General features: G+C 46.6%; 1 protein-coding gene across 2 annotated transcripts in view; it reads left to right on the forward strand.

The window, feature by feature from the left end:
• ADCY8 (adenylate cyclase 8) overlaps positions 1-24,448 on the forward strand; it is a 198,811-nt gene that overhangs the window by 143,836 nt on the left and 30,527 nt on the right. For both annotated transcript variants that reach the window (XM_060243211.1, XM_060243212.1), the window contains 5 exons: positions 2,128-2,228; positions 3,451-3,652; positions 7,065-7,154; positions 10,824-10,996; positions 16,475-16,556. In XM_060243211.1, coding sequence (XP_060099194.1) covers positions 2,128-2,228; positions 3,451-3,652; positions 7,065-7,154; positions 10,824-10,996; positions 16,475-16,556 — 648 coding nt within the window. The remainder of the gene's footprint in view (positions 1-2,127; positions 2,229-3,450; positions 3,653-7,064; positions 7,155-10,823; positions 10,997-16,474; positions 16,557-24,448) is intronic.

Genomic DNA, 24,448 nt, shown 5'->3' on the forward strand with positions numbered 1-24,448 from the left:
TGGATCTGCTTCTGAAGAGGGAGAAGAAGAACAAGAAGATGACGATGACAACAATGATAGTGGATTTATATCCTGCCCTATACTCAGAATCTCAGAGTGGCTCACAATTTCCTTTACCTCCCCCCCACCCCAATCACATCAGGCACCCTGTGAGATAGGTGAGGCTGAGAGACCTCTCTTAGAAGCTGCCCTTTCAGGGAGAACTCTATGAGAGCTATGGCTGATCCAAGGCCATTCCAGCAGCTGCAAGTGGAGGAGTGGGGAATCAAACCTGGTTCTCCCAGATAACAGTTCACACACTTAACCAGTACACCAAACTGGCTCTGAAGCCTTTGAAAGTGGGTCAGGGGTCACCCCTCCCTAATAGCCACCCCTTTCCATTGCTCTCTTTTGTAAACCAAGATCTGATCCGGGAAGCATTATCTCCTATGTCATACATTAGTTGTTATTTTTTTCTTCTTCACCGCATATACATGTCGATGATGTTGATCAACTAAAATATGTCCTGTTGGTTATCAGAATGAGCTTCTTAAATCCTTAGGGGAGATTGGGGGGGGGGGAATGGAGATGGAGAGGGTGGTCAAAGGATGGGATATAACCTCCATATGCAAAGGTCTATCTATGTCAGAACACCACCTTATAGTGGGGACAGCTGTGCCTTGGTGTGATGCTTGCTAGTTTCTTCAAAACATCTGGTTAGCCCCTGTAGAAAATACAACACTGAACTCAACGGGTGCCAATGTTGTTGTTTGCCTAGGGGACCCAAAAACTTTGGGCTGCCTCCGGCTGGGCCACCATACCAAGTACATTTGGACTTGTGGGTCGCCATACTGAAAAGGTTGAGAACTCCTGATCTAGCTGACTATTGTGGTAGCAACCTTCCAGGGTCTTGAGCAAGTCCAAGTGACCCCCCCTCCACAAATGGTCAAATGGCTGGCATGTGTCTACATCATACGATGTGAGACCAACAAGATTTTCAGAATATAAACTTTCCAGGTGAAAAGCTGCCTTCAACAGATATCTGTAGATGCAGATACATAGATAAAGGTAAAGGTAGTCCTTTCAGGTAGGCGGCTCAAGGTTGACTCAGCCTTCCATCCTTCCAAGGTCGGTCAAATGAGTACCCAGCTTGCTGGGGGGAAAGTGTAGATGACTGGGGAAGGCAATGGCAAACCACCCCATCAAAAGTCTGCCATTAAAACGTCGTGATGCAATGTCATCCCAGAGTCAGAAATGACTGGTGCTTGCACAGGGGACTACCTTTGTTACCTTCCTTTTAGGCCTTTGTGCAAGCACCGAGTCCTTACTGACCCATGGGATGTCATATCATGGCGTTTTCATGGCCGACTTTTTACGGGGTGGTTTGCCATTGCCTTCCCCAGTCATCTACATTTTCCCCTCAGCAAGCTGGGTACTCATTTTACCAACCTCAGAAGGATGGAAGGCTATCTTAAGCCAGCTACCTGAACCCAGCTTCTGCCGGGATCGAACTCAGGTCTTGAGCAGAGCTTGGACTGTAGTACTGCAGCTTACCGCTCTGTGCCACGGGGCTCTTAGATAGATAGGGGGTGTTCATAATGCATTTTGCGACTGGATATTTACTGTGTAAGAACAGCAAAAATCCAGTTGCAAGATGCATTATTTAGTGTAGTGTGAATGCACCCATAGATGCAAATCCTGCAGCCCCTTAGAGATTGTAGGAGTATGAAGATTATTAGGGTATAAAGCTTTTGAGAGTTTAATCGATCTAATCATCCCCGTTGTCTTCCCAGGCACCTCTTCCTGGTTCTCAAGAAGTATAGCCCATTGCTGAATTTTTAATGCTGCCAATTAGAACAACTGAGTATAAGTTAGTGATAAGACAAAAAGGGCTCGCTTTTGCTTCCCTAGAGATGTTACTTTATTGGCTCCTTCACAGCATGTTGCTTCTGAGGAGATTTTTAAAAATATAAATGGGGGAGGGGAAACTCACCATAGGAAGCTAATTAATTTACCGCGTCTTCTCCGTGATTTCCCAGAAGCCTCGTAAAACCGTCTTGTTCTCTTTACCAAGCTGTCACAAGAGATGAAAGTTAATTTTTTTGTGTGTGTGTGTGTGTGTCTTTTGTGTTCTGTTTTCTATTTCAGTATTCCCAAATGAGGGATGAAGTGTTCAAGTCGAACCTGGTGTGCGCATTCATCGTCCTTGTATTTATCACCGCGATCCAAAGTTTACTTCCATCTTCAAGGTAAAGGCAAAGATGTCCAGGGAACTATACTGGGCATCATCCTCTGGTTATGTTGGGTCAAGATATAGTTTGAGAGCTGGGGGCAAAGAAACAGTCTCAGGCAGGTGTTTAGTTTTTTGTAGCAGGAACTCCTTTGCATATTAGGCCACATACCCCTGATGTAGCCAATCCTCCTGGAGCTTACAGTAGGCCCTGCACTAGGAAGGAAGGAAGGAAGGAAGGAAGGAAGGAAGGAAGGAAGGAAGGAAGGAAGGAAGGAAGGAAGGAAGGAAGGAAGGAAGGAAGGAAGGAAGGAAGGAAGGAAGGAAGGAAGGAAGGAAGATGGGGAGAGAAAGGTGGAAAGAAAGCAACTGTCTCCAGGGTCTCAAGCAGATGTTTTTCATATCATCTCCTACTTGGTCTTTTTAAGTAGACATGCTGGGGATTGAACCTGGGACTTTCTCCAAAGAAGTCCAGTCATTCTTCATAATGTCCCTCTCAGAACAGGTCCCTTCAAATCTGCTCCATCAGAGCACGTGAAGAGAAAAATGGATGCCCTATCTGAGTTGGAGATTTAGCCTTCTAGATAATCCAACCGCAACCAGCCAATTCGATATTTTTTTGTTATTAACATCATTAATTGGCCATACAATAACCTAGACTTTGTTGCACTTATAAGGTGATCCTACACTATTATTTTCTGTTGCTATATTAAATATGTTATTTTTTATTATCTTATTGTTTGTTTAACCGAGCATAAGTAATGGTGAAGTATTATATTGGTTTGAGTTTATACTGACTCTAATAAGCCTTTTTTCTTTGTATGTAAGTATTTATCAGTGCATATGAGCCCCTTTGGTGTAGTGGTTAAGTGTGTGGACTCTTATCTGGGAGAACCAGGTTTGATTCCCCACTCCTCCACTTGCAGCTGCAGAAATGGCCCTGGGTTAGCCATAGTTCTCGCAGAGCTGCCCTTGAAAGGGCAGCTTCTGAGAGAGCCCTCTCAGCCCTACCCACCTCACAGGGTGTCTGTTGTGGGGGAAGGAGATAAAGGAGATTGTAAGCCGCTCTGAGACTCTGATTCAGAGAGAAGGGAGGGGTATAAATCTGCGGTCATCTTTTTTCCCCCTGTAACTTTCTTGTCATTCAATAAAGTTTTGAAAAGTTAAATAATGTCCCTCTCAGCCGCCCTTTTTAGGGCGTAAGTGTATCTAAAAGGGTCTGTGTGTTTTATTTCCAACAGGATGATTCCCATGGTCATTCAGTTCTCCATCCTGATAATGCTGCATTCGGCTCTTGTACTAATCACCACCGCCGAGGATTATAAATGTTTACCCCTCGTGCTCCGGAAAACTTGCTGCTGGATTAACGAGACCTACTTGGCCCGCAACGTTGTCATCTTTGCCTCTATTATGATTAATTTCCTGGGAGCCATCATCAATATTGTAAGCCTAGCCAAGAGAACAGTCGGGCTCTCTCTGTGCCGATGGGCAGAGAGTGGGCGGAAAGGGAGAGGGGGGTGGGGGGGAAGGATGTATGAATTATTAAGGCGGGCGGTTTTCTCGGCAACAGAAGCCGCGAACAAATGGAGTTTGGCATCAAGGTGCATTTAAACGGAGAGGGGCAAAAGCGAAAGCTATCAAGCATCGGGCGAGTCAGTCTGCTGTCGATGGTGGTTCGGGATCAGCTGTAGGCAGATTTGTTCCTTGTGAAGATCTGGGGGTTTTTTAACAGAAATTCGACATGCCTTTTTGTACGTTCACTCGCTTTTAAGCCACCTGTGGCCATCTGCGATGATATCGTTTCTCATTCTGGTCTGCTGCATCCCCAGATTACATAAACAGAGGGAATATGCCCATTCCCCACGGTATTGAAACAACCAGGGGCGGCCAAATTTGCTTAATGTAAGAGCCACATAGAATAAACATCAGATGTTGGAGAGCTGCGAGACATGGACATCAGATATTTGAGAGCCACAGGACAGGATGGAAGGGAGGGAGGGAGGAAGGAAGGAATAGATGGGGGAGGGGGAGGAGAGGTGGAAAGAAAGCAACTTTAACTTTAAAGGCATTCTTAAAACTGCTGACTGGCTTGGCTTGGAGAAGTGTTTTAAAAAGAGAGAAATGCTTTCTCCAAGTTGACCAACAGGGTGGTGTGGGCTTTGAGAGCCATGAAATATGTATGAAAGAGCCACAATTTGGCTACCCCTGGAAGCAAGCCTTTAGTAGCAGGTTCACGGCTTTGGAATGCTCTCTGACCCAGCGTTATTTTGATTCCCAGCTGCTAACAACAGTCAGGGGCTTTTCTTTCAGCTCGGCTGGTCTATTCACTGTGTTCTTTTCTAGAGAAGGATCTGGCCGCCATCTTGTACGCCTCATAACTTTTTGATTCAGCTACTGTAATACCCTGATTGTGGAACTGCCCTTGAAGACATTTCCAGCTGTTCACTTCAGCTGATTCAGAACAGCATGATGTCTCTGGGGGACACATGATGCTGATTCCAATGTAATTAGTTTCCTACTTGTTTCTGGGTTAATTTCAGTAGGCTTTTTAAAACTTTAAATGTAAGGCCTGTGAGAGAAAAATCCTCTTGCCCAGCACTCATCAAGTAAGACTGTCAGGAATATGTTGCTTTAGATGTCAGTGGTTTTGGTAGGGAGATTGTCGTCCACTAGAACTGGGCCTTTTAAGTGGTGGCATCACTGAGCTATACCAGAGGAGATCCATCAGGCCCACGCTATTTGTTTCTTTTTATATCTACCACACATCTCAATTAAAAAACTCCCATGTACAACTTTAAAAACAAACATAAACACAAAAGATTAAATTTGAACTGAATCCCCTAGGAATAAAATAAAAAGAGACGGTAACGTAGTAAAATGATAGCAATTGTCAATCTGATTACAATAAATAGCTGTACACTAGTCATGTGGTAAAATAGCAGTAAAACATTACAGATTTTAAAAATCAGCAGAGATGGAACAGCAATAGCACTGTGCCATGTACACAAATGACAAAAAAGTTGCAACCTGATGCTCAAATATAAACATTAGATTTATGGAGTAGAAAAAAGGTGATCTATAACGGAGGTGTCACCACAGAGAAGACTCTGTCTGTTAGACACCACCCCCATACCTACCCCCATGCCCCATACATCTTTGGACTGGGGCAGACACAGTAGGGCAGGGGTGGCCAACGGTAGCTCTCCAAATGTTTTTTTCGCCTACAACTCCCATCAGCCCCAGCCATTGGCCATGCTGGCTGGGGCTGATGGGAGTTGTAGGCAAAAACAGCTGGAGAGCTACCGTTGGCCACCCCTGCAGTAGGGTTTCAGAGGAGCAGTTCACTGTTGGTGGTCTTTAGAACATGGTCCTGCCCGGCCTTATAGGGGTCTTTTAAAACTGCTATTTAAAAGACGATGGCAGCTGCTATAGCCTCTGGGGTGATTTATGGGTGTGTGTTTTTTGTAAATCATGTGGGTTTTTCTTTCAAAATTTTATTTCGCTGTAAGTCACTTGGAGAAGGTCTATATTGCCATACAGAAAAGGGAATTCAGTTGGTCTAGTGGTTAAGTGGGACTTCCTGCATACCAAGACCTTCAGTTTGGTCTAGTGCAGGGGTGGCCAACGGTAGCTCTCCAGATGTTTTTTTGCCTACAACTCCCATCAGCCCCAGCCATTGGCCATGCTGGCTGGGGCTGATGGGAGTTGCAGGCAAAAAACATCTGGAGAGCTACCGTTGGCCACCCCTGGTCTAGTGGTTAGCAGCCGTAGACTCTAATCTGGAAGAACCAAGTCTGATTCCCCACTCCTCCTCCACATGCAGCCAGCTGGGTGACCTCAAGCCAGTCAGTTCTTTCAATGTTCTCTCAGTCCCACCAGCCTCAGGTGTCTGTTGAGGGGAGAGGAAGGGGAGGAGATTGTAAGCCAGGCTGTGACTCCTTTTGGGTAGTGAAACGTGGAGTATAAACACCAACTCTTCTTCTTCTTGGTAAAAAGCATACAAACTGCAGTTTGTATTAAGGTCTCCAGTGCCGGGTTGAGGAATTCCTGGAGATTTGGGGAATGGATCCTGGAGAGGGTGAGATTTGAGGAAGGAAGGTATCAATCAAAGTGGGATAGAATGCCATAGAGTCTGTCTTCCAAAGCAACCATTTTCTCTTTGGAGAACCAGGCTGCTAGCATGACTTCATTGGGCTCATGCAAAAAAAAGAATTTTGGAGCAGTGGTTCCGATCCACATTGGGTGACTAGAAGAAGGGAGGATCTCTTGAAACATGCAAATTACGTAACCTGGGATACACGTCTCACCAGTCTACACACAAGCTCATGAGGATTCGCTGAGCTGGAAATTGACTATTCACTTCTCCGGAATCAGGGGATTACGAACAATTTAGGAAGAAGTTGAAGAATTGGTCAGCGGCTTAGTGACTGTAATTGTGTATATGCTTGAATGTTAAAGCGTATATCAGTTTGTGTATGCAGACAATAACACGCCAATTATTAAGCAAGCACACCGTGTTTTGCTCTAGTGTTTGCTCAACCTATACATCGAAGTTTCTTGTTTAGTTTGGACCCGCCTAGAGACTGGCAATTCTAGTGTGTATCCTTTTGTGCCTTTCCTTGGGTGGAGAGACATCCTACATTGTCCCCATTCTGTAAACAAGGGCTGATCCCCTAGGAGGAGAATTTCAATGGACTGACCAGGATGTGGCAGGAGAGGAAAGGCCAAAAGTCCTGTTCCACATACTCCATACTGTTGGCAGCTTCTTGAATACAAGCCAGTGTGATGTTTTCCGCGTTGCCCATGTGTGTTTTAACTATCCCCGGAGTGACTGTTGTTCCCTCTTTGTCCGCAGCTGTGGTGTGATTTTGACAAACGGATGCCCTTTGAGAATCAGACTTTCAATTCTTCCGCCTCTTTTGCAGACATTTGCTCCTACCCGGAGGTAAGTCTGAGCACACGGCTTTGGAAACACATCAGTCATCACAGCTGCCCTTTGACCCAAAATTCTGGGGAAGGAAACAGGTTGACATTTTCGATGGGGGACGAGGAACAGTGGATGCGTCTAGGGCTTTTTTTTTTTTTTTTTAGCAGGAACTCCTTTGCGTATTAGGCCACACACCCCTGATGTAGCCAATCATCTTAGTACAGGGCCTTCTGTAAGCTCCAGGAGAATTGGCTACATCAGGGGGTGCGGCCTAATATGCAAAGGCGTTCCTGCTACAAAAAAAAGCCCTGGATATGTCCAAACTACTGGAGTCACTGTGAAGGCCCTTGAGCCTTCAAGAATCTCGTGTATCTGGCCACATTTCCACATGTGCAAGGAAACCTTTAATCAAATTGTGTTGAAAGGAACAGCTGGCTACATATAAGGCCAGCATGCTTTCATTCTTGCCTATCTTCATTCACTGATATGGATGTTAGAGCCCCCCAGTGGAGGTGGGGGTCCCCTGGTCGAAGGCCCCAGCTTTCTGCTGCCAATAATCTAGCCAGTGGGGTGGACTTACTGCTAAAAAGGGGGAGGAACACTTGGAATTTTAGCCTACGTGGCTGGGAAATGAGGTAGGCATGTTGGGGATGTCAGGGAGACATTCTGGTTTTGGGGGGAAAAAACTCTATGGTTGAAGCTCATTCTACCACTGAGCTTTTGCCCAAAAACCAGAGTGTAGCCACGACATCCTCAACATGCCTACGTCACTTCTGAGTCATGCCAGAAGTCATGTGGGCATGTCTCTCAAACGTCAGCTGAAACATCTGTGCTCCGAGTAAGCCCACACCCCATTCTCCGTCAACTGCCAGCAAGGCCAGATCTAGGGGGGGGCAGAGGGGGGTGTTTGCCCCGGGCACCAATAAAGGGGGGGGCGCCAAATTGGGTATGGAGACCATTGTATTCTATGGGACCGTAAGATAGAATGGCCCATAAGGGGGCGTAATTTTTTAATTCCCCCCCCCTCAAAAAACATGTATTTATTCATTTATTTATTTATTGCGCTTATATCCCGCCCTCCCCAAACGGGCTCAGGGCGGCTAACAGTCACAATTCAATGACAGAATCATATTATAACACTGAAGAAGAAGAAGATGATGATATTGGATTTATATCCCGCCCTCCACTCCGAAGAGTCTCAGAGCGGCTCACAATCTCCTTTATCTTCCTCCCCCACAACAAACACCCTGTGAGGTGGGTGGGGCTGGAGAGGGCTCTCACAGCAGCTGCCCTTTCAAGGACAACCTCTGCCAGAGCTCTGGCTGACTCAAGGCCATTCCAGCAGGTGCAAGTGGAGGAGTGGGGAATCAAACCCGGTTCTCCCAGATAAGAGTCCGTGCACTTAACCACTACAGGGGAAGAAGGTCTATGAGAGCTATGGCTGACCCAAGGCCATTCCAGCAGCTGCAGGTGGAGGAGGGGGGGGAATCAAACCCGGTTCTCCCAGATAAGAGTCTGCACACTTAACCACTACAGGGGAAGAAGGTCTATGAGAGCTATAGCTGACCCAAGGCCATTCCAGCAGGTGCAGGTGGAGGAGTGGGGGAATCAAGCCCGGTTCTCCCAGATAGGAGTCTGCACACTTAACCACTACACCAAACTGGCTCTCCACATTATTAAAACATTAAAACAGTTTAAATACAGTTTAGATGGTGTTCTGTCTGTTTTAAATTAATTTGTGATGGTATTGTGGGGTAGTACACACCCTCATAGCTGTTAAAAGCACCTCCGTCTAGTTATTCAAAGCCTGCCTGAACAGATATGTCTTACAGGACATATGTGAGGAATCCCGCAGGGCCCTTGTCTCCTCAGGTAGGGCATTCCAGATGGCAGGCGCAGCCACGGAAAAGGCTCTTGTAGATCAGGTCCTGGCTTCCAGGAGGGACCTCGCAGCCCTATTTATTGATCTGGTTGGGTGTTGTCCATGAATGGAGTCTCCAATGCCTATTCTAATGTCAGGGCTGCTGAGAACCAGCAGACACACCCCAAAGATTCCATCCAATAATGTTTAGGCCAAGCCCGCAAATTAAGACAAACAAATGCATGATGCTTGATTAGAACTGGGGTGCTGTTGCTCTGACCCAGAGACACTATGTCTGCCCCAGCCCCCAGAGCAGGGGTGGACAAACTTGCTTTTTGTAAGAGTTACATAAAATAAACATCAGTTGTTTGAGAGGCACAAGACAGGGAGGGAGGGAGGGAGGAAGGAAGGAAGGAAGGAAGGAAGGAAGGAAGGAAGGAAGGAAGGAAGGAAGGAAGGAAGGAAGGAAGGAAGGAAGGAAGGAAGGAAGGAAGGAAGGAAGGAAGGAAGGAAGGAAGGAAGGAAAATAGATGGGGAGAGGGAGAGGTGGAAAGAAAGCAACTTTAATTTTAAATGCATTCTCCAAGCCATCAGCTGGTTTGGCTTAGAGAAGTGATTTAAAGAAAGAGAGGTTTCCTCCAAGAGCCAGTTTGGTGTCATGGTTAAGTGTGCGGAGTCTTATCTGGGAGAACCGGGTTTGATTCCCCACTCCTCCACTTGCACCTGCTGGAATGGCCTTGGGTCAGCGATAGCTCTCCTAGACCTTCTTCTCCTGTAGTGGTTAAGTGTGCAGGCTCTTGTCTGGGAGAACCGGGTTTGATTCCCCACTCCTCCACTTGCAGCTGCTGAAATGGCCTTGGGTCAGCCATAGCTATCGCAGGAGTTGTCCTTGAAAGGGCAGCTGCTGTGAGAGCTCTCTCAGCTCCACCCACCTCACAGGGTGTCTGTTGTGGAGGGAGAAGATATAGGTTGTAAGCCACTCTGAGTCTCTGATTCAGAAAGAAGGGCGTGGTATAAATCTGCAGTCTCCTTCTTCTTCCAAGCTGGCTGATGGGGTGGCGGAAGCTTCAAGAGCCACAGAATATATGTGAAAGAGCCACATACGACTCCCAAGCCACAGTTTGGCCACAGCAAACAATTTTCTATATTTGGAACCACTAATTCAAACAGTTCTGTTAAGGAACCGCTAATTCAAACAATTCTTTTAGAGTTCTTTTAAGGAACTGTTTGAATTAGTGGTTCCAAATATCGAAAATTGTTTGTGTGAAAACAGCCTCTGAAGAAACAAAGTGAAATGCCTTGAATATCCAGGATCAGTTTTAGACTATTTTCATTGCCGCCCTGACCCTGCTTCGGCAGGGAGGGTGGGATATAAATCAATCAATCAATCAAATAAGTAAATGAAATTTTTATCCACTGAGACCTTCTGTTGTTTATGGATCTATGCCCTGTGTCCTGGTGGAGGCGAGGTATCCTTTTCAATGTTTTGGGTATCAGTTCAAGATTGCAAGGTATAGGGACCAATATACTTTGAGGATTCTCAGTGGACTTTGCTTGGAACTGTGTTTATGCCTGGAGGCGGGTGTTCAACGGGTATATTATTTTGTAATTTTGTGATATATGGTTGAATTTGTATAAACCCTTTAATAGATACTTTGCTGTTCGTTGTAAGTGTTTATTGTTGTAGGACTACTTTTGCACATTGTTTGTGGTTTCAGTGCTGTACAGCGTGCTCCCGTTTTTTTGTAGTTGTGGTTTTTATCGTGGCAGACTATTGGAACTGATTTTTTTTTTCCCCCCTTAAAAAAAAAAATCTTTATTTTAAGTATTTCGTCTTCACCGGTATCCTGGCCATGGTGACCTGTGCCGTGTTCCTCCGTCTCAATTCGGTCCTGAAACTGGCAGTGCTGCTGCTTATGATTGCCATCTACTGCTTCCTGACGGAGACCATCTATGCTTCCCTCTTCCTACAATACGACAACGTCAATCACAACGGGGAGTAAGTGTGCGCCAAGCGTGGCCTGCTTCTCTTGTATCGGGATGGGTCCCACATAAGGAATCCATGAAGGATACTAAATAAATCCTGTTCTCAAAGCAGAGTGGGGGTGCCCAACTCGAGGTTAGGGTTGCCGATCTCCAGGTGGGCAGATATGCCAAAAATATTGTGCAGAAAACAACTCTTAAATAGTTTGTACAAATTAAGTATATTATGAAAAGCATGCAAAAGTTATCATACATTCGAAACATTAAAGCCAAACCAAAGTCTCAAATACAATATTTCAGGGAGGACCCCTCAACGTCTCTTAATTTCACAAAGAGAGTACTACGTCTCAACAGTACAGTTCCACAGGAGTCCCTCCGTTGCTTGTTGGCTTCCGAAGGAAACATTCTTGCCTTCACGCAATCACCGGTTTTAATTGCGTTCCGCTGCTCCTGCAGCTTCCTCATAAGCCAACTGAAAATTCCAGCCAAGGTCTCTCTCAAACGCCCATTTCAGTATCTTAATTAACGGCTGTACTGTTGAGACATAGTACTCTCTTTCTGAAATTAAGAGACTTTGAGGGGTCCTCCCTGAAATATTGTATTTGAGACTTTTGTTTGGCTTCAATGTTTTGAATGTATGATAACTTTTGTATGCTTTTCATAATATACTTAATTTGTACAAACTATTTAAGAGTTGTTTTCTGCACAATATTTTTGGCATACCTGCATTCTGTATATTGTGCTGCCATTGTCTTTTTCAATCCCCAGGTGGGGGCAGGGGATCCCCCAGTTTGGAGGACCTTCCGCCGCTTCAGGGTCATCAGAAAGTGGGGGGGGGAACCCTATGCAGACCGATTCTCATAGGGTATGATGGAGAATTGAACCACAGGTATCTGAGGCTCTAGAGAGGCTGTATGTTGAGATAAAGGCACCAAATTTGCAGCATAGCATCCAATGCCTCTCCCCAAAATACCCTCCAAGTTTCAAAAGGATTGGACCAGGGGATCCAATTCTATGAGCCCCCAAAGAAGGTGTCCCTATTCTTCAATATTTCCAACGGAAGGAAGGCATTTAAAAGGTGTGTGGTCCCTTAAATTTGGTGGCCAGAACTCTCTTTGGAGTTCAGTTATGCTTGTCACAACATTGCTCCTGGCTCCACCCCGCAACATCTCCTGGCTCCATCCCCAAAGTCTCTTGCTCCACCCCCAAAGTCCCCAGATATTTCTTGAATTGGACTTGGCAACTCTACTCCAGGTGGGAGCTGGAGATCTAGTTTATGGAAAACATAGCTGCTTTGGAAGGTAGACTCTGTGGCATTATTTTTTTAGGGATGCCAGCCTCCAGGTGGGACCTGGGGATCTCACAGAATTACTACTCATCTCCAGACTACAGAGATCAGTTCTCCTGGAGAAAATGCAGGGTGGACTCTATGTCATTGAACCCCACTGAAGTTAGGGTTGCCAGGTCTGTGTTGGAAAATACTTGGAGACTTTGGGGGATCCAGGAGAGGGTGGAGTTTGAGGAGGGGAGGAGCCTCAGTAGAGTACAATGCCATAGAGTCCACCCATCAAAGCAGCTATTTCTCCAGGGGAATATAAGAACATAAGAGAAGCCATGTTGGATCAGGCCAATGGCCCGTCCAGTCCAGCACTCTGTGTCACACAGTGGCCAAAAAAACCCAAGTGCCACCAGAAGGTCCAGCAGTGGGGTTAGAAGCCCTCCCACTGTGTCCCCCCCCCCAAGCACCAAGAATACAGAGCATCACTGCCCCAGATTGAGAGTTCCAACAATAGACTGTGGCTAATAGATACTGATGGACCTCTGCTCCATATGCTTATCCAATCCCCTCTTGAAGCTGTCTATGGAGCTGATCACTGCCAGCTGGAGAATAGTTGTGAAAGAGGAAGATCTCCAGGCCCCACCTGGAGGGTACAACAAAACAAGAAACAATGTAGTGTAAGGTTGAGCAATCGCGTAGATAACACCATGTACAAATCACTCCACTTGTTTGATGAAACTTTAGTGTGCACTATATTAATTCATTCACCCAAAGAAGTAGCATAGTTATTAAAAAATGCAAAGGTAACAATCAGCCACAAGTTGGGTTTACAGACTTAAACATAATGATTCTCACAGCCTCTGGTTTGAGAATAATGTGCAGTCCAGCCAGGAAAATTCTTATAAGCTCACATGGACACAATTCAGGTGTGACAGCATGCATCCTAGGTAGACGTTTGCATGTTTCAAGAGAAATTCTCTTCTTCCAAGTGGACTGTATGGCACATACTATGTGGAGCCAGAGTTGGGCAGCCCTATTTAAAATCCTTTCGTTCCAAATCAGCCTGTCTAATCTCACCATTTTAAACACTACAAATCACATGGTTCAGTGCAACTCGATATCCTTAAACAGCAACTTCTGGGGCCTGTGTATGCAAGTTCCATATAATGAGAGTCCATATATGGGGCCTGGGGAGAGTTGGGGTTTGGTGAAGGGGAGGGACCTGAGCAGAGTGCAATCTTATAGAGCCCGCCCTCCAAACCAGCCATTTTCTTCAAGAGAACTGATCTCTGTCATATGGACATCAGTTGTAATTTCATGAAATCTCCAGGCCCCACCTGGAGATTGGAAGGGTGGTCCTGGGGTTACATACCTGAATGCCTGATGTGTCAGACTCACCACTTATAGAAATCCAGCTTGTCAGGAAGACAAGGCCAGAGTAAGACTTCTCCTAAGCAGACTGGTTTTCTACAAGCATAAGAACAAGGAGAGCCCTGCTGGATCAGACCAGTGGTCCATCTAGTCCAGCATCCTGTTTCGCACAGTAGCCAACCAGTTCCTCTGGAGGGCCAATGGCAGGGTGTAGTGGCCAAGGTCTTCCACTGAGAGTGTTCTCCCCCCTCTAGCCCGAAACTCCCTCCTCCCTTTTACCCCCCATCATAAACAGAAGAGACACCGTCCATAAAAAGCCAACAAAAAGGCACACAGGCTGAGACCTCCATAAGAACATAAGGAGAGCCCTGCTGGATCAGACCAGCGGCCATCTACTCCAGCATCCTGTCCCACACAGTGGCCAATCAGTTCCTCTGGAGGGCCAACAACAGGGCATAGAGGCTGAGGCCTTCATTAGAACATAAGGAGAGCCCTGCTGGATCAGACCAGTGGTCCATCTAGTCCAGCATCCTATCTCACACAGTGGTCGACCAGTTCTCCAGGAGCGCCAACAACAGGGCAGAGAGGCCAAGGCCTTCATAAGAACATAAGAAGAGGCCTGCTGGAACAGACCAATAGTCCATCTAGTCCAGCATCCTGTCTCACACCGTGGCCAACCTGTTCCTCTGGAGGGCCAACAACAAGGCATAGAGGCTGAGGCCTTCCCTTAATAAGAACATCAAGAGCCCTGCTGGATCAGACCAGTGGTCCATCTAGTCCAGCCTCCTGTCTCACACAGTGGCCAACCAGTTCCTCTAGAGGGCCAACAACAGGGCATAGAGGCCGAGGCCTTCATAAGAACATAAGAAGAGCCCTGCAGGATCAGACCAGTGGTCCATCTAGTCCAGCCTCCTGTCTCACACAGCGGCCAGCCATTTCCTCTGAAAAGCCAACAGCAGGGCGTAGTGTCCAAGGCCTTCCCCTGAGAATCTTCCACTCCTCCCTTCCACACACCTCCATCACAGACAGAAGTGGCGCAGTCCAGAAAAAGACTTTCTGTTCCACTGAGGGTATAACCAGACCTTCACACATCCGCCCATTATTTCTTCAAATAAGGAAAAGTAAAAAAATAACCATAGACCTTTACCTGACTCATCTCATATCTAGACAAGATGATTCTGTAGCCGTACTTGAAATATCTCATCAAATCCAAGCGTAAAGCCTCAATGAGAGAAAGCAGCCTTATTACTGAGTCCTAAATAGGAAAGGTGACATGACAAAGGGTTTGATGCGTCAGTCTTTTGTTATTATGGGCATGTTCTCCAATGACTTCTGGCTAGTGGGAGGTTCAGTGGCATAGAAGTGGAGAAGGGATCCAGGCAAATGATGCTGAGCTTCAGAGAAACTTTTTTCCCATACAGAACGAAACCCAGGATATTCTAGAAAGCCAATTTGATGTGGATATTAGGGCTTTTTTTTTTTTTGTAGCAGGAATGCCTTTGCATATTAGGCCACACACCCTTGATGCAGTCAATCCTCCTGGAGCTTACAGTAGGCCATGTACGAAGAGCCCTGTAAGCTCTTGGAGAATTGGCTGCATCAGTGGTGTGTGGCCTAATATGCAAAGGAGCTCTTGCTACAAAAAAAAAAAAAAAAAAAGCCCTGGATGTTAAATGTGTCAGACTAGCATCTAGGGGACCCAGCTCAAGTCCCCACTTGTGCTATAAGCAGGGCTTTTTTTGTAGCAGGAACTCCTTTGCATATTAGGCCACACATCCCTGATGTAGCCAATCCTCCAAGAGCTTGCAGTAGGTCCTGTAAGAAGAGGCCTGTAAGCTCTTGGAGGATTGGCCACATAAGCGGGGTGTGGTCTAATATGCAAAGGAATTCCTGGTACAAAAAAAGGCCTTGGCTATAAAAGCTCACTGGGAGACCTTGGGCCAGTCACGCTCTCAGCCTAGCCTACCTCACAGGGTTGTGGTGAGGATAAAATGGAGGAGAGGAGATTGGTGTAAGATGCTTTGGGTCCCCAAATGGGGGGGGGAGGGGAGGCAGGGTATAATTCAATTAAATAAAATATTTGTTCATTCATTCATTCATTCAACTTGATGGATCACCCCATCCTGGCTAGCTTTGGGCAATGTACAACAGTGGATATGGGGTCTGGGTTCAGAATTAGATGTGTTGATAGTAGAAGTGTGAATTTCAGATAAGAAGCTGCTACTCCATACTTTCATCCAGGGCTTTTTTTGAGCAGGAACACAGTTCCAGCTGGCTTGGTGTCGGGGTGTGTGGCCTAATATGCAAATGAGCTCCTGCTGGGCTTTCTCTACAAAAAAGCCCTGTGTGAAACAATGGTGACATCAGGGGTGTGTGGCCTAATATGCAGATGAGTTCCTACTGTGCTTTTTTTACCAAAAAAAAAAGCCCTGCATTCATCCTGGCAACAGTCCAGCTAACAGTGCCATTATGCACAGAGTTACACCCATCTAAGCCCAGGGACAAGCGGAACAGGGACTCTTGAAGAAGCACAGCAGGAGGACTCATACAGAGGGAGGGGATTCCTTACACAATATCATAGGAAATCTCTCTGACAGAGTGCTTCTGCTGTTATAACATTTTAAAACATTGACTCACATGTCTGAGTCTATATTGTTTGAAGTGTCATTTCGGAGACAACACTGTCATTCATTCGAAAATGCTTTGCGAGAGAGTCTTTTCCAGTGATCAAAAGCCGTTTCCCTTTGTTTGATTGACTCAAATCTCTTATGCCACAATTAACATGGAGAGATGAACAATCACATTTTATTTAACCCCATCCTATTCCTCTTTGGATTTTTCCAGCACAGATTTCCTGGGAACAAAAGAGGCCTCCTTGCTTCTAATGGCCATGTTCCTGCTTGCTGTATTTTATCATGGCCAACAGGTAAGGCAAACATACCTTTTTCACATTCGCCATGCATCGCAATCTATGTCATAAGAACATAAGAGAAGCCATGTTGGATCAGGCCAGTGGCCCATCCAGTCCAACACCCTGTGTCACATAAGAACATAAGAGAAGCCATGTTGGATCAGGCCAGTGGCCCATCCAGTCCAACACTCTGTGTCACATAAGAACATAAGAGAAGCCATGTTGGATCAGGCCAAAGGCCCATCCAGTCCAACACTCTGTGTCACATAAGAACACAAGAGAAGCCATGTTGGGTCAGGCCAGTGGCCCATCCAGTCCAACACTCTGTCACACAGTGGCAAAAAAACAACAACAGGTGCCATCAGGAGATCCACCAGTGGGACCAGGACACTAGAAGCCTTCCCACTGTTGCCCCCTTTCCAAGCACCAAGAATACAGAGCATCACTCGCCCAGACAGAGTTCCATCAATACCCACGGTGGCTAATAGACACTGATGGACCTCTACTCCATATGTCTATCCAATCTCCTCTTGAAGCTGGCAATGCTTGTAGCTGCCACCACCTCCTGTGGCAGTGAATTCCATGTGTTGATCACTCTTTGGGTGAAGAGGTTCTTCCTTGGGTGACTGCTCAGCAATTTCATTGAATGCCAATATGAGTGACTTCCTGGCTTCCCCTGGAAGTGTGATCCAGAGCCCTGACCCTATTGCTGTTTAAGGTGGTCTTTAGATGTAGGCTGGAACATTGGTCCCATAACAGTTTTTGTGAAATCAGCAAACTGACCTGTGCTGAATGATGTTTGTAATTATTATAATGGCTTAAATGTTCTGTGCAAGGCAATTTGGTGCTGACTGACTATAAGTCACTTTCAGCTGCCAGGGATAGGCCTGCTATGTTACCCAAAGAGGTGGTCTCCTAATTAGTTGGGGGAAATTAGCAAAGTGAGAGGGGATAACTGGAATTCTTCACCAGTGCTTAGGGGGATGTTTCCCCTTTAAGAGAACCTGCAAAATAGACCAGGCAGATGTTCAACCGGAATGGTTTGTATTAAAAGAGAATAGACAGGATGAAACATGCATACAAACACTCTGAAAACACATACAAGGCTAGCTAAGAGGAAATCAGAGAGGAGGAAAGAGGGAAAGCAATTATGGGAAAGGCTATAATTACTGGTCTTGAAAAAAGAGGTCCCTGGAGACAGCAACAAAACAACCAGCATTTCATGGTGAGGAGAGATGGCCCAATGGATTGGGAACACATGCACTGCACTGGTGGCTAGGGATTCTAGATATAGAAATGCTTCCTGGGACAAGCTGATGTATTCACCCCCAAACTAATAACTTGAGTTTTTTGAAGGCTGACAATTTGGGAGAGGCCTGATGGGATTTTCTGAAGTGGACTATAAGTATAAATGAGGCTTATAATTAACTATAAATGATGACCCTGTAAGTACCAGATGGGAAAAGCTACCGGGTTTGGTGAACAGAAGTGTTGCTTAATTAGGGTAAATGTATGCAGGGAAGTGAGGCTGGATGTTAATGAGATTGGTCCAAGGTGAGGCAAAAGGTTATTGGAGACCCATTGTCTTAAATTATGTTCTCTCTAGGGTGAGGAGGTCACTAGCTAGCCAGCAACATTTACACTTCTAAACTACATGTCCAGGCTTTTCTCTGGTTGGCATCCATTTTGTGTTATTTTGGATTGGGCTGTTTATTCCACATATGATATTTCAGATGATATATTAGGAAGACTGTATTGGGGGGGGGGGGGTTAGCTATAAATTACCCCTTAGTGAGAGGCGGAGTATGACTGCTATCAATTAGGCCTCCTAATTAGTCTACAAGAGGAGAGATGACATTCTGTGTGCCACTATGTCGCTTCTGGGAAGTGGTGTTGAGTAGTTCTAGGAATTGCAGGAAACTTTCTTGCTTTACCATAGAGTTTTTGGCAATTCCTAGAACTACCCTATATCACTTCTGGGTTTTCCATGGAAGTGACATAATGGTGCACAGGACTTGCTGCTCCCCCATGCCTCCCACCCCCAAACCTCCCGCCGGTTGCCTGGCACAGAAATGATGGGAAAGATGGGAACAAAATATACTATTTGATTGACTCATTGATCCAGTAGACTGAGAGAACATATGCTGGCATTCTTCTACCTCATGGGAATGTTGTAGAATAGAAAGCAGGGCTAAGAAGATTAAAAAGCTGCATCGCAAATGTACTTCTTATATTGTGCCATGCAAACGGAGTGCTCTCTTGCATGTGCTTCTCACGCCGGCCCTCGTGATTGACTTTCATTAATTTGCATTGATTGAACTGCGGGTGCGGGACATCAGCTGTCGGCATTGTGCATTCGTCCATTTTTGAAACCTTTGCAAAACAACCTCATCCTTACCTATGGACCCAAGCAATTCTTCACAGGCTGATGCACTGCACGGATTAAGCATTAGACTTTAAGATTAATCTGATTCTGCCGCTACTGACAAACACAGCTAACGTAGATTTTTACCAAAAGAAAAGAAAGAAAGAAAGAAAGAAAGAAAGAAAGAAAGAAAGAAAGAAAGAAAGAAAGAAAGAAAGAAAGAGAAAGAAAGAAAGAAAGAAAGAAAAAAAAAACAACCCAAATAAATTCCCTAATTCCACATTTTGGATTTTTGAGGCTGAAGTATGGGGGAAGCTGCAAAAGTCAAGAGATGGACTTTTGTATATAGAACCGACTTGTAAAATCTGAGGCTTGTCTGAGTTGCATCAGAGGCCCGAATGAAAGATGTTGTCACAGATCTTTTTCCTTCAGTGATTTTTGTGTGTGTGTGTGTGTGTGTAAAATGACAAAGAAACTCGGAAATTCTTCAGTTTGATCTGAAGAGAAACATCTGGGTGGGAGTTAGGGTTGCCAAGTGACGTCATTGCACCAGCGATGGTGTACAGCGGCCACTCTCGGCATTTCCAGGAAAACTCTATGGTTTTCCCAGATGCTCTAGCCATTTGGGAGGGAAAGCTCTGTGGTACAATAGGTACCATAGAGTTTTCCCCTCCCCAATGGCTAGAGGGTCCAGGGAAACAATAGAGTTTTCCTGGAAATGCCTAGAGTGGCTGCCGTGTGATGTTGCCGGTGCAATGACATCACTTCCAGATGATGTCATCATGCCATGTGCGCAACACGCGTGCAAGGAGAATCTCCCACCGGAGGCTGTGAGGGACTTGGCAACCCTAGTGGGAGTTAATGTCCCCAAATGCTTTTTTTCCCCATTCAAAATTGAGGGGGCCCCAAGCTGAATTTCTACTCCATTCGAATAGATACGGTTCTCATATTTCCCTCCCCCCAAAGGTGAAAGAACTTCTGAGAAGGATTTTTACAGGGAAAATAGCCAGAGGAGGAAGTAGCTCATTTGCTCCATTTCTCTGTAGGTACTTCTAGCTTCCCAAAGATTGGCTACATCAGGGGTGTGTGGCCTTGTAGAGCTGTCCTTGAAAGGGCAGCTTCTGGAGTTCCTGCTACAAAAAAAGGGAGGGGGAGCCCAGTTCATGTCCTTCTGTTCACTTGTGAAGCAGGGGGCGGTGATCTGCATTTGATTCAGAGGGTAGCCATACTGGGAAATGATCGAAGTCCCCTTTTCTGCCTAACCTCAAAATACTCTGTTGCTCTAAGCATTTTATTCAAACAAAGCTCTGATACTAAAACTGAGATGGGCTGTCAATGGATGAAAACACAGCAAAGCATTGCAAAATAAGACCAGGGAGCACAGGGGTCCACCCCTCTCCCTCACACCTCCTATTTTCATTTTAAAAACCACCAATTTCACAACAAAGTTCCACATGTGAACTCACCATGTTCAAGTGGGGCCATCGGATAACAGCTGATCACTGGGTCCATTCGTTTCAGCCAAACGGGTTTGTACCCGGGTTAGAATCGTACGGCCATCCAGGGTCATCTAATCCAACCCCCTGCACATTGCAAGAAATTCACAAATACCCCCCCTACACACACACACACACAAATCCAGTGATACCTGTTCCCTGCCAAGAAGATAGCAAAAAAACTTCCAGGATCCCTAGCCAAAATGGCCTGGAGATAGGCTTCCCAACCCTCCCACCCTGGCGGGGGACCCCAGGATTTCCAGCCTCTTCCCTCGCTCCCCCAAAAAACGGAAGTGAGGGGAGGGGGGAACGGCGCCAGGGAGCGCGGCGAGCCACCCTATCTCGGAGCGGGCGACGCCGCTGCACAGCTGCCGCCTCTTCTCCACTGCGCAGTTGCCGCCTCTTCTCCGCTCACCATAGCTGCTCCTCCGAGATGGGCTCAGGCTGAGCCCATCTCGGAGGAGCAGCTAAGATGGAGCCGAGAAGAGGCAGCAGCAGCGCAGCAGCATCGCCCGCTCCACCTCTGAGGTAAAATCAGAGAAGGGGAGGGTGGAGGCAGGCCAGGAGCGTGGTGAGCCGCGAATCTGGGTCCTTCAGCCTGAGCCCATCTCGGAGGAGCAGCTACGGTGAGCGGAGAAGAGGCGGCAGCAGCGCAGCGGCCGCCCGCTCAGAGATGGGGCGGCTCGCCACGCTCCTTGGCGCCATTCCCCCCCTCCCCTCTAGCTCCACCCCAGTGTCTCCTGGCTCCACCCCCAAAATCTCCTAGCTCCACCCCCAAAGTCCCCAGATATTTCTGAAATTGGACTTGGCAACCCTACCTGGAGAAGAATCGCTGCCTGACCCCAAAGTGGCAAACAGCATTTCCTTGGGTGTGTAAGAAAGAACCACGAGAACTAAGCTCTGATGCAGCCCTTCCTGCCCTCCTTCTCGTGATCAGCATTGCTGTTAGATGGCTGCCTCTGCTTCAGATCTTAAAAAGGAGAGCCCGCGCTTCCTGAGGAAGCCTGTTCCACTGAGGAACTGCTCTAACTGTCAGGAGAGCCGGTTTGGTGTAGTGGCTAAAGGCACAGATTCTTATCTGGGAGAACAGGGTTTGATTCCCCACTCCTCCACTTGCACCTGCTGTCAGGCCTTGGGTCAGCCACAGCTATCGCAGGAGTTGTCCTTGAAAGGGCAGCTGCTGGGAGAGCCCTCTCAGCCCCACCCGCCTCACAGGGTATCTGTTGTGTGTGTGTGGGGGGGGGGGAAGGTAAAGGAGATTGTGAGCCACTCTGAGATTCAGAGTATAGGGCAGGAAATAAATCCAATATCTTCTTTTTCTAATATGGTTCTATGTGTGCACAAAGCCACTGTCAATTCAAACAGCAGCTATTAATGGTGAAGGATTTTTTTTAGACGAACACTAAACAGTAGGATATTTTTTAAACACAGCATTTATTTATGACCGATTTATATGATTTGTAACCAACTGCATGGCCTATTTAAATAATTGCCTGTTGACTGGAGTTGCAAGAATGGGGACTGAGAGCTTTCTAAAATCCTTTTGATTACTCCATATTCTCTCTCCTTGAGTTATCCCTATCTGCATAAAAGAGCAGTAGACATGAAAGGATCCCTGGACTCTCTCCAATTTACCCTGTTGGGATGCTTGAGGACTCCTTTTGGTGCCAAACGAATGGGTGCCAAGAAGAGGCTCATTCCTAAAAGAAATCTGTTTTGTCTTCAGTAGACAGTACTGTATTTTTACAGAACTTCTGCTGTGGACTGTACCAGGGCTTTTTTTGTAGCAGGAACTCCTTTGCATAATAGGCCACACACCCCTGATGCAGCCAGTCCTCCTGGAGCTGATAGCAGGCCCCGTACGAAGAGCTTTGTAAACTCTTGGAGGATGGGCTGCATCAGGGGTGTATGGCCTAATATGCAATTCCTGCCACAAAGGAATTCCTGCCACAAAAAAGCCCTGGGCTGAACTAAAAACAGTCTAATTTTTTGTGAACTTCCTATTTGTGCTTCAGTATTGCTGGGCGGCCAAAACTTGGTTTTTGAATATGTAAATAAATACGTAAACAGGCCTCAGATTCAGCAGCAGCGCACAGGAGCAAAGCTCCTGAACCTTTCTGAGGGTTTCCCCTCTTCCTCCCCACCTACCTTGTCCATTGAATAGTAGGTGCAGCTGCATAGCAATCCCTGGATTAGGAGAACGGGCAGCCAGCCAGCCACCAGGGGCTTTGCCACACCCCCAGCAGCCCTCATTAACCCCTGGAGAAGCCCACGCCACCCTTTCTCCACTTCTTATGTGATTTTGACAGGTGGCTTGCTGGCCTTTTGACTGGGGCGGGGGTGGCCCATGAGAGCCCCAGGCAAGTGAGGCCTGCTTGGGCTGGCTGGATCTCTAGCCAGTCCAAGCAGGCCTCACTTGCTCAGGGCTCTCCTATCTTGCATCAAGTTGGTGTAGTGGTTAAGTGTGCAGACTCTTATCTGGGAGAACCGGGTTTGATTCCCCACTCCTCCACTTGCACCTGCTGGAATGGCCTTGGGTCAGCCATAGCTCTGGCAGAGGTTGTCCTTGAAAGGGCAGCAGCTGTGAGAGCCCTCTCCAGCCCCACCCACCTCACAGGGTGTTTGTTGTGGGGGAGGAAGGTAAAGGAGATTGTGAGCCGCTCTGAGACTCTTCGGAGTGGAGGGCGGGATATAAATCCAATATCTTCTTCTTCTTCTATCTTCTTTATGTATTTTATCAGCTTCATATCCCACCCCACCCCCTGAAGGGCTCAGCACGGCTAACAACAGTTAAAAACAAACATAGAGTATTAAAGAATAAAATATATGATTAAAAATTTGGCTGAAAATATATGATTAAAAATTTGGCTGAAAATATATGATTAAAACATTTGGCTGGGGTGCAGCATATGCTAATGAGTTATGCTAATGAGCTCTGCCAGCTATTTGTCTACAAAAGAACCCCTGTATATAAATATTTTTGAATTGCTTGCTGAGCACAGAAGCGGCACAGCTATGAAGTGGAGAGGCAAGCTCCATGCCACTGCATGGGAACATGCATCCCCTAAAAGCCCCATGCATTTCATTGTGTGGTCAGGAAGGAACAGTGGAAGCAGCCCCTTGAACAACCATAAACAGGTCAAAGAGCAGGCGAACAGTCTATCGAAAAATCTGCTCCCTATTCCTGGCTGGTGAACAGGGCGTGAATCCAGCCGGTGGATGTTCCGCTAAGTTTAAAATAGACACACCCACCCAAACACACACACACACACACGCACACCTTGACTTGGATAGTCCAGGCTAGCCTAATCTCATTAGATCTCAGAAGATAAGTAGGATCGGCCCTGGAAAGTATTTGGAGGGAGACCTCCAAGGAATACCAGGGCCGTGATGCAGAGACAAGCCACCTCCAAATGCTCTTGCGTTGAAAGCCCTACAGGGTAGCCATAAGTCATCATTACCTGATGGCAAAAACAGACACACACATTTGCCCTGTTTGACATGACTACTGAAGGACACATGAGCGCCTGTGGATTCTCTCGTTCCATGTAGTTTAACCCTTGGCCTCAAGGCTGGTTTGCCACTAGACAAACTAGGTGATTGCCTAGGGCGTCGGCCTTCTGGGGGTTACAAATTGGGGGCCCCAAATGTGACTCAGTGACATTATCAGTGTGTGTGTAGGGGAGGTGGGGAGGGCTTTGCCAGAAGTTAGCCTAGCCAGACAGTCTAGGGCTGGCCCTATTTGGCCTGGTTTACAAAAGACTCCCAAATTATATGCCATCCGAGCTTTTCTGAGGAGCAGACCACTCAGGCTTTCATCAGCTGAACTGGATCGTGTGCCTTCAGGGGTGGAATTCTAGCAGGAGCTTCTTTGCATATTAGGCCACGCCCTCCTGATGTAGCCAATCCTCCAAGAGTTTAAGAGGCTCTTTTTTGTAAGCTCTTGAAGGATTGGCTACATCAGGGGTGTGTGGCCTACTATGCAAAGGAGCTCCTGCTAGAATCCCACCCCTGCTTCAGACTGTGCTTTGTGCCACAGAATGTTG

This window comes from Heteronotia binoei, chromosome 7, assembly GCF_032191835.1.
Source record: "Heteronotia binoei isolate CCM8104 ecotype False Entrance Well chromosome 7, APGP_CSIRO_Hbin_v1, whole genome shotgun sequence".
In the NCBI taxonomy this organism is placed as follows: Eukaryota; Metazoa; Chordata; class Lepidosauria; order Squamata; family Gekkonidae; genus Heteronotia; species Heteronotia binoei.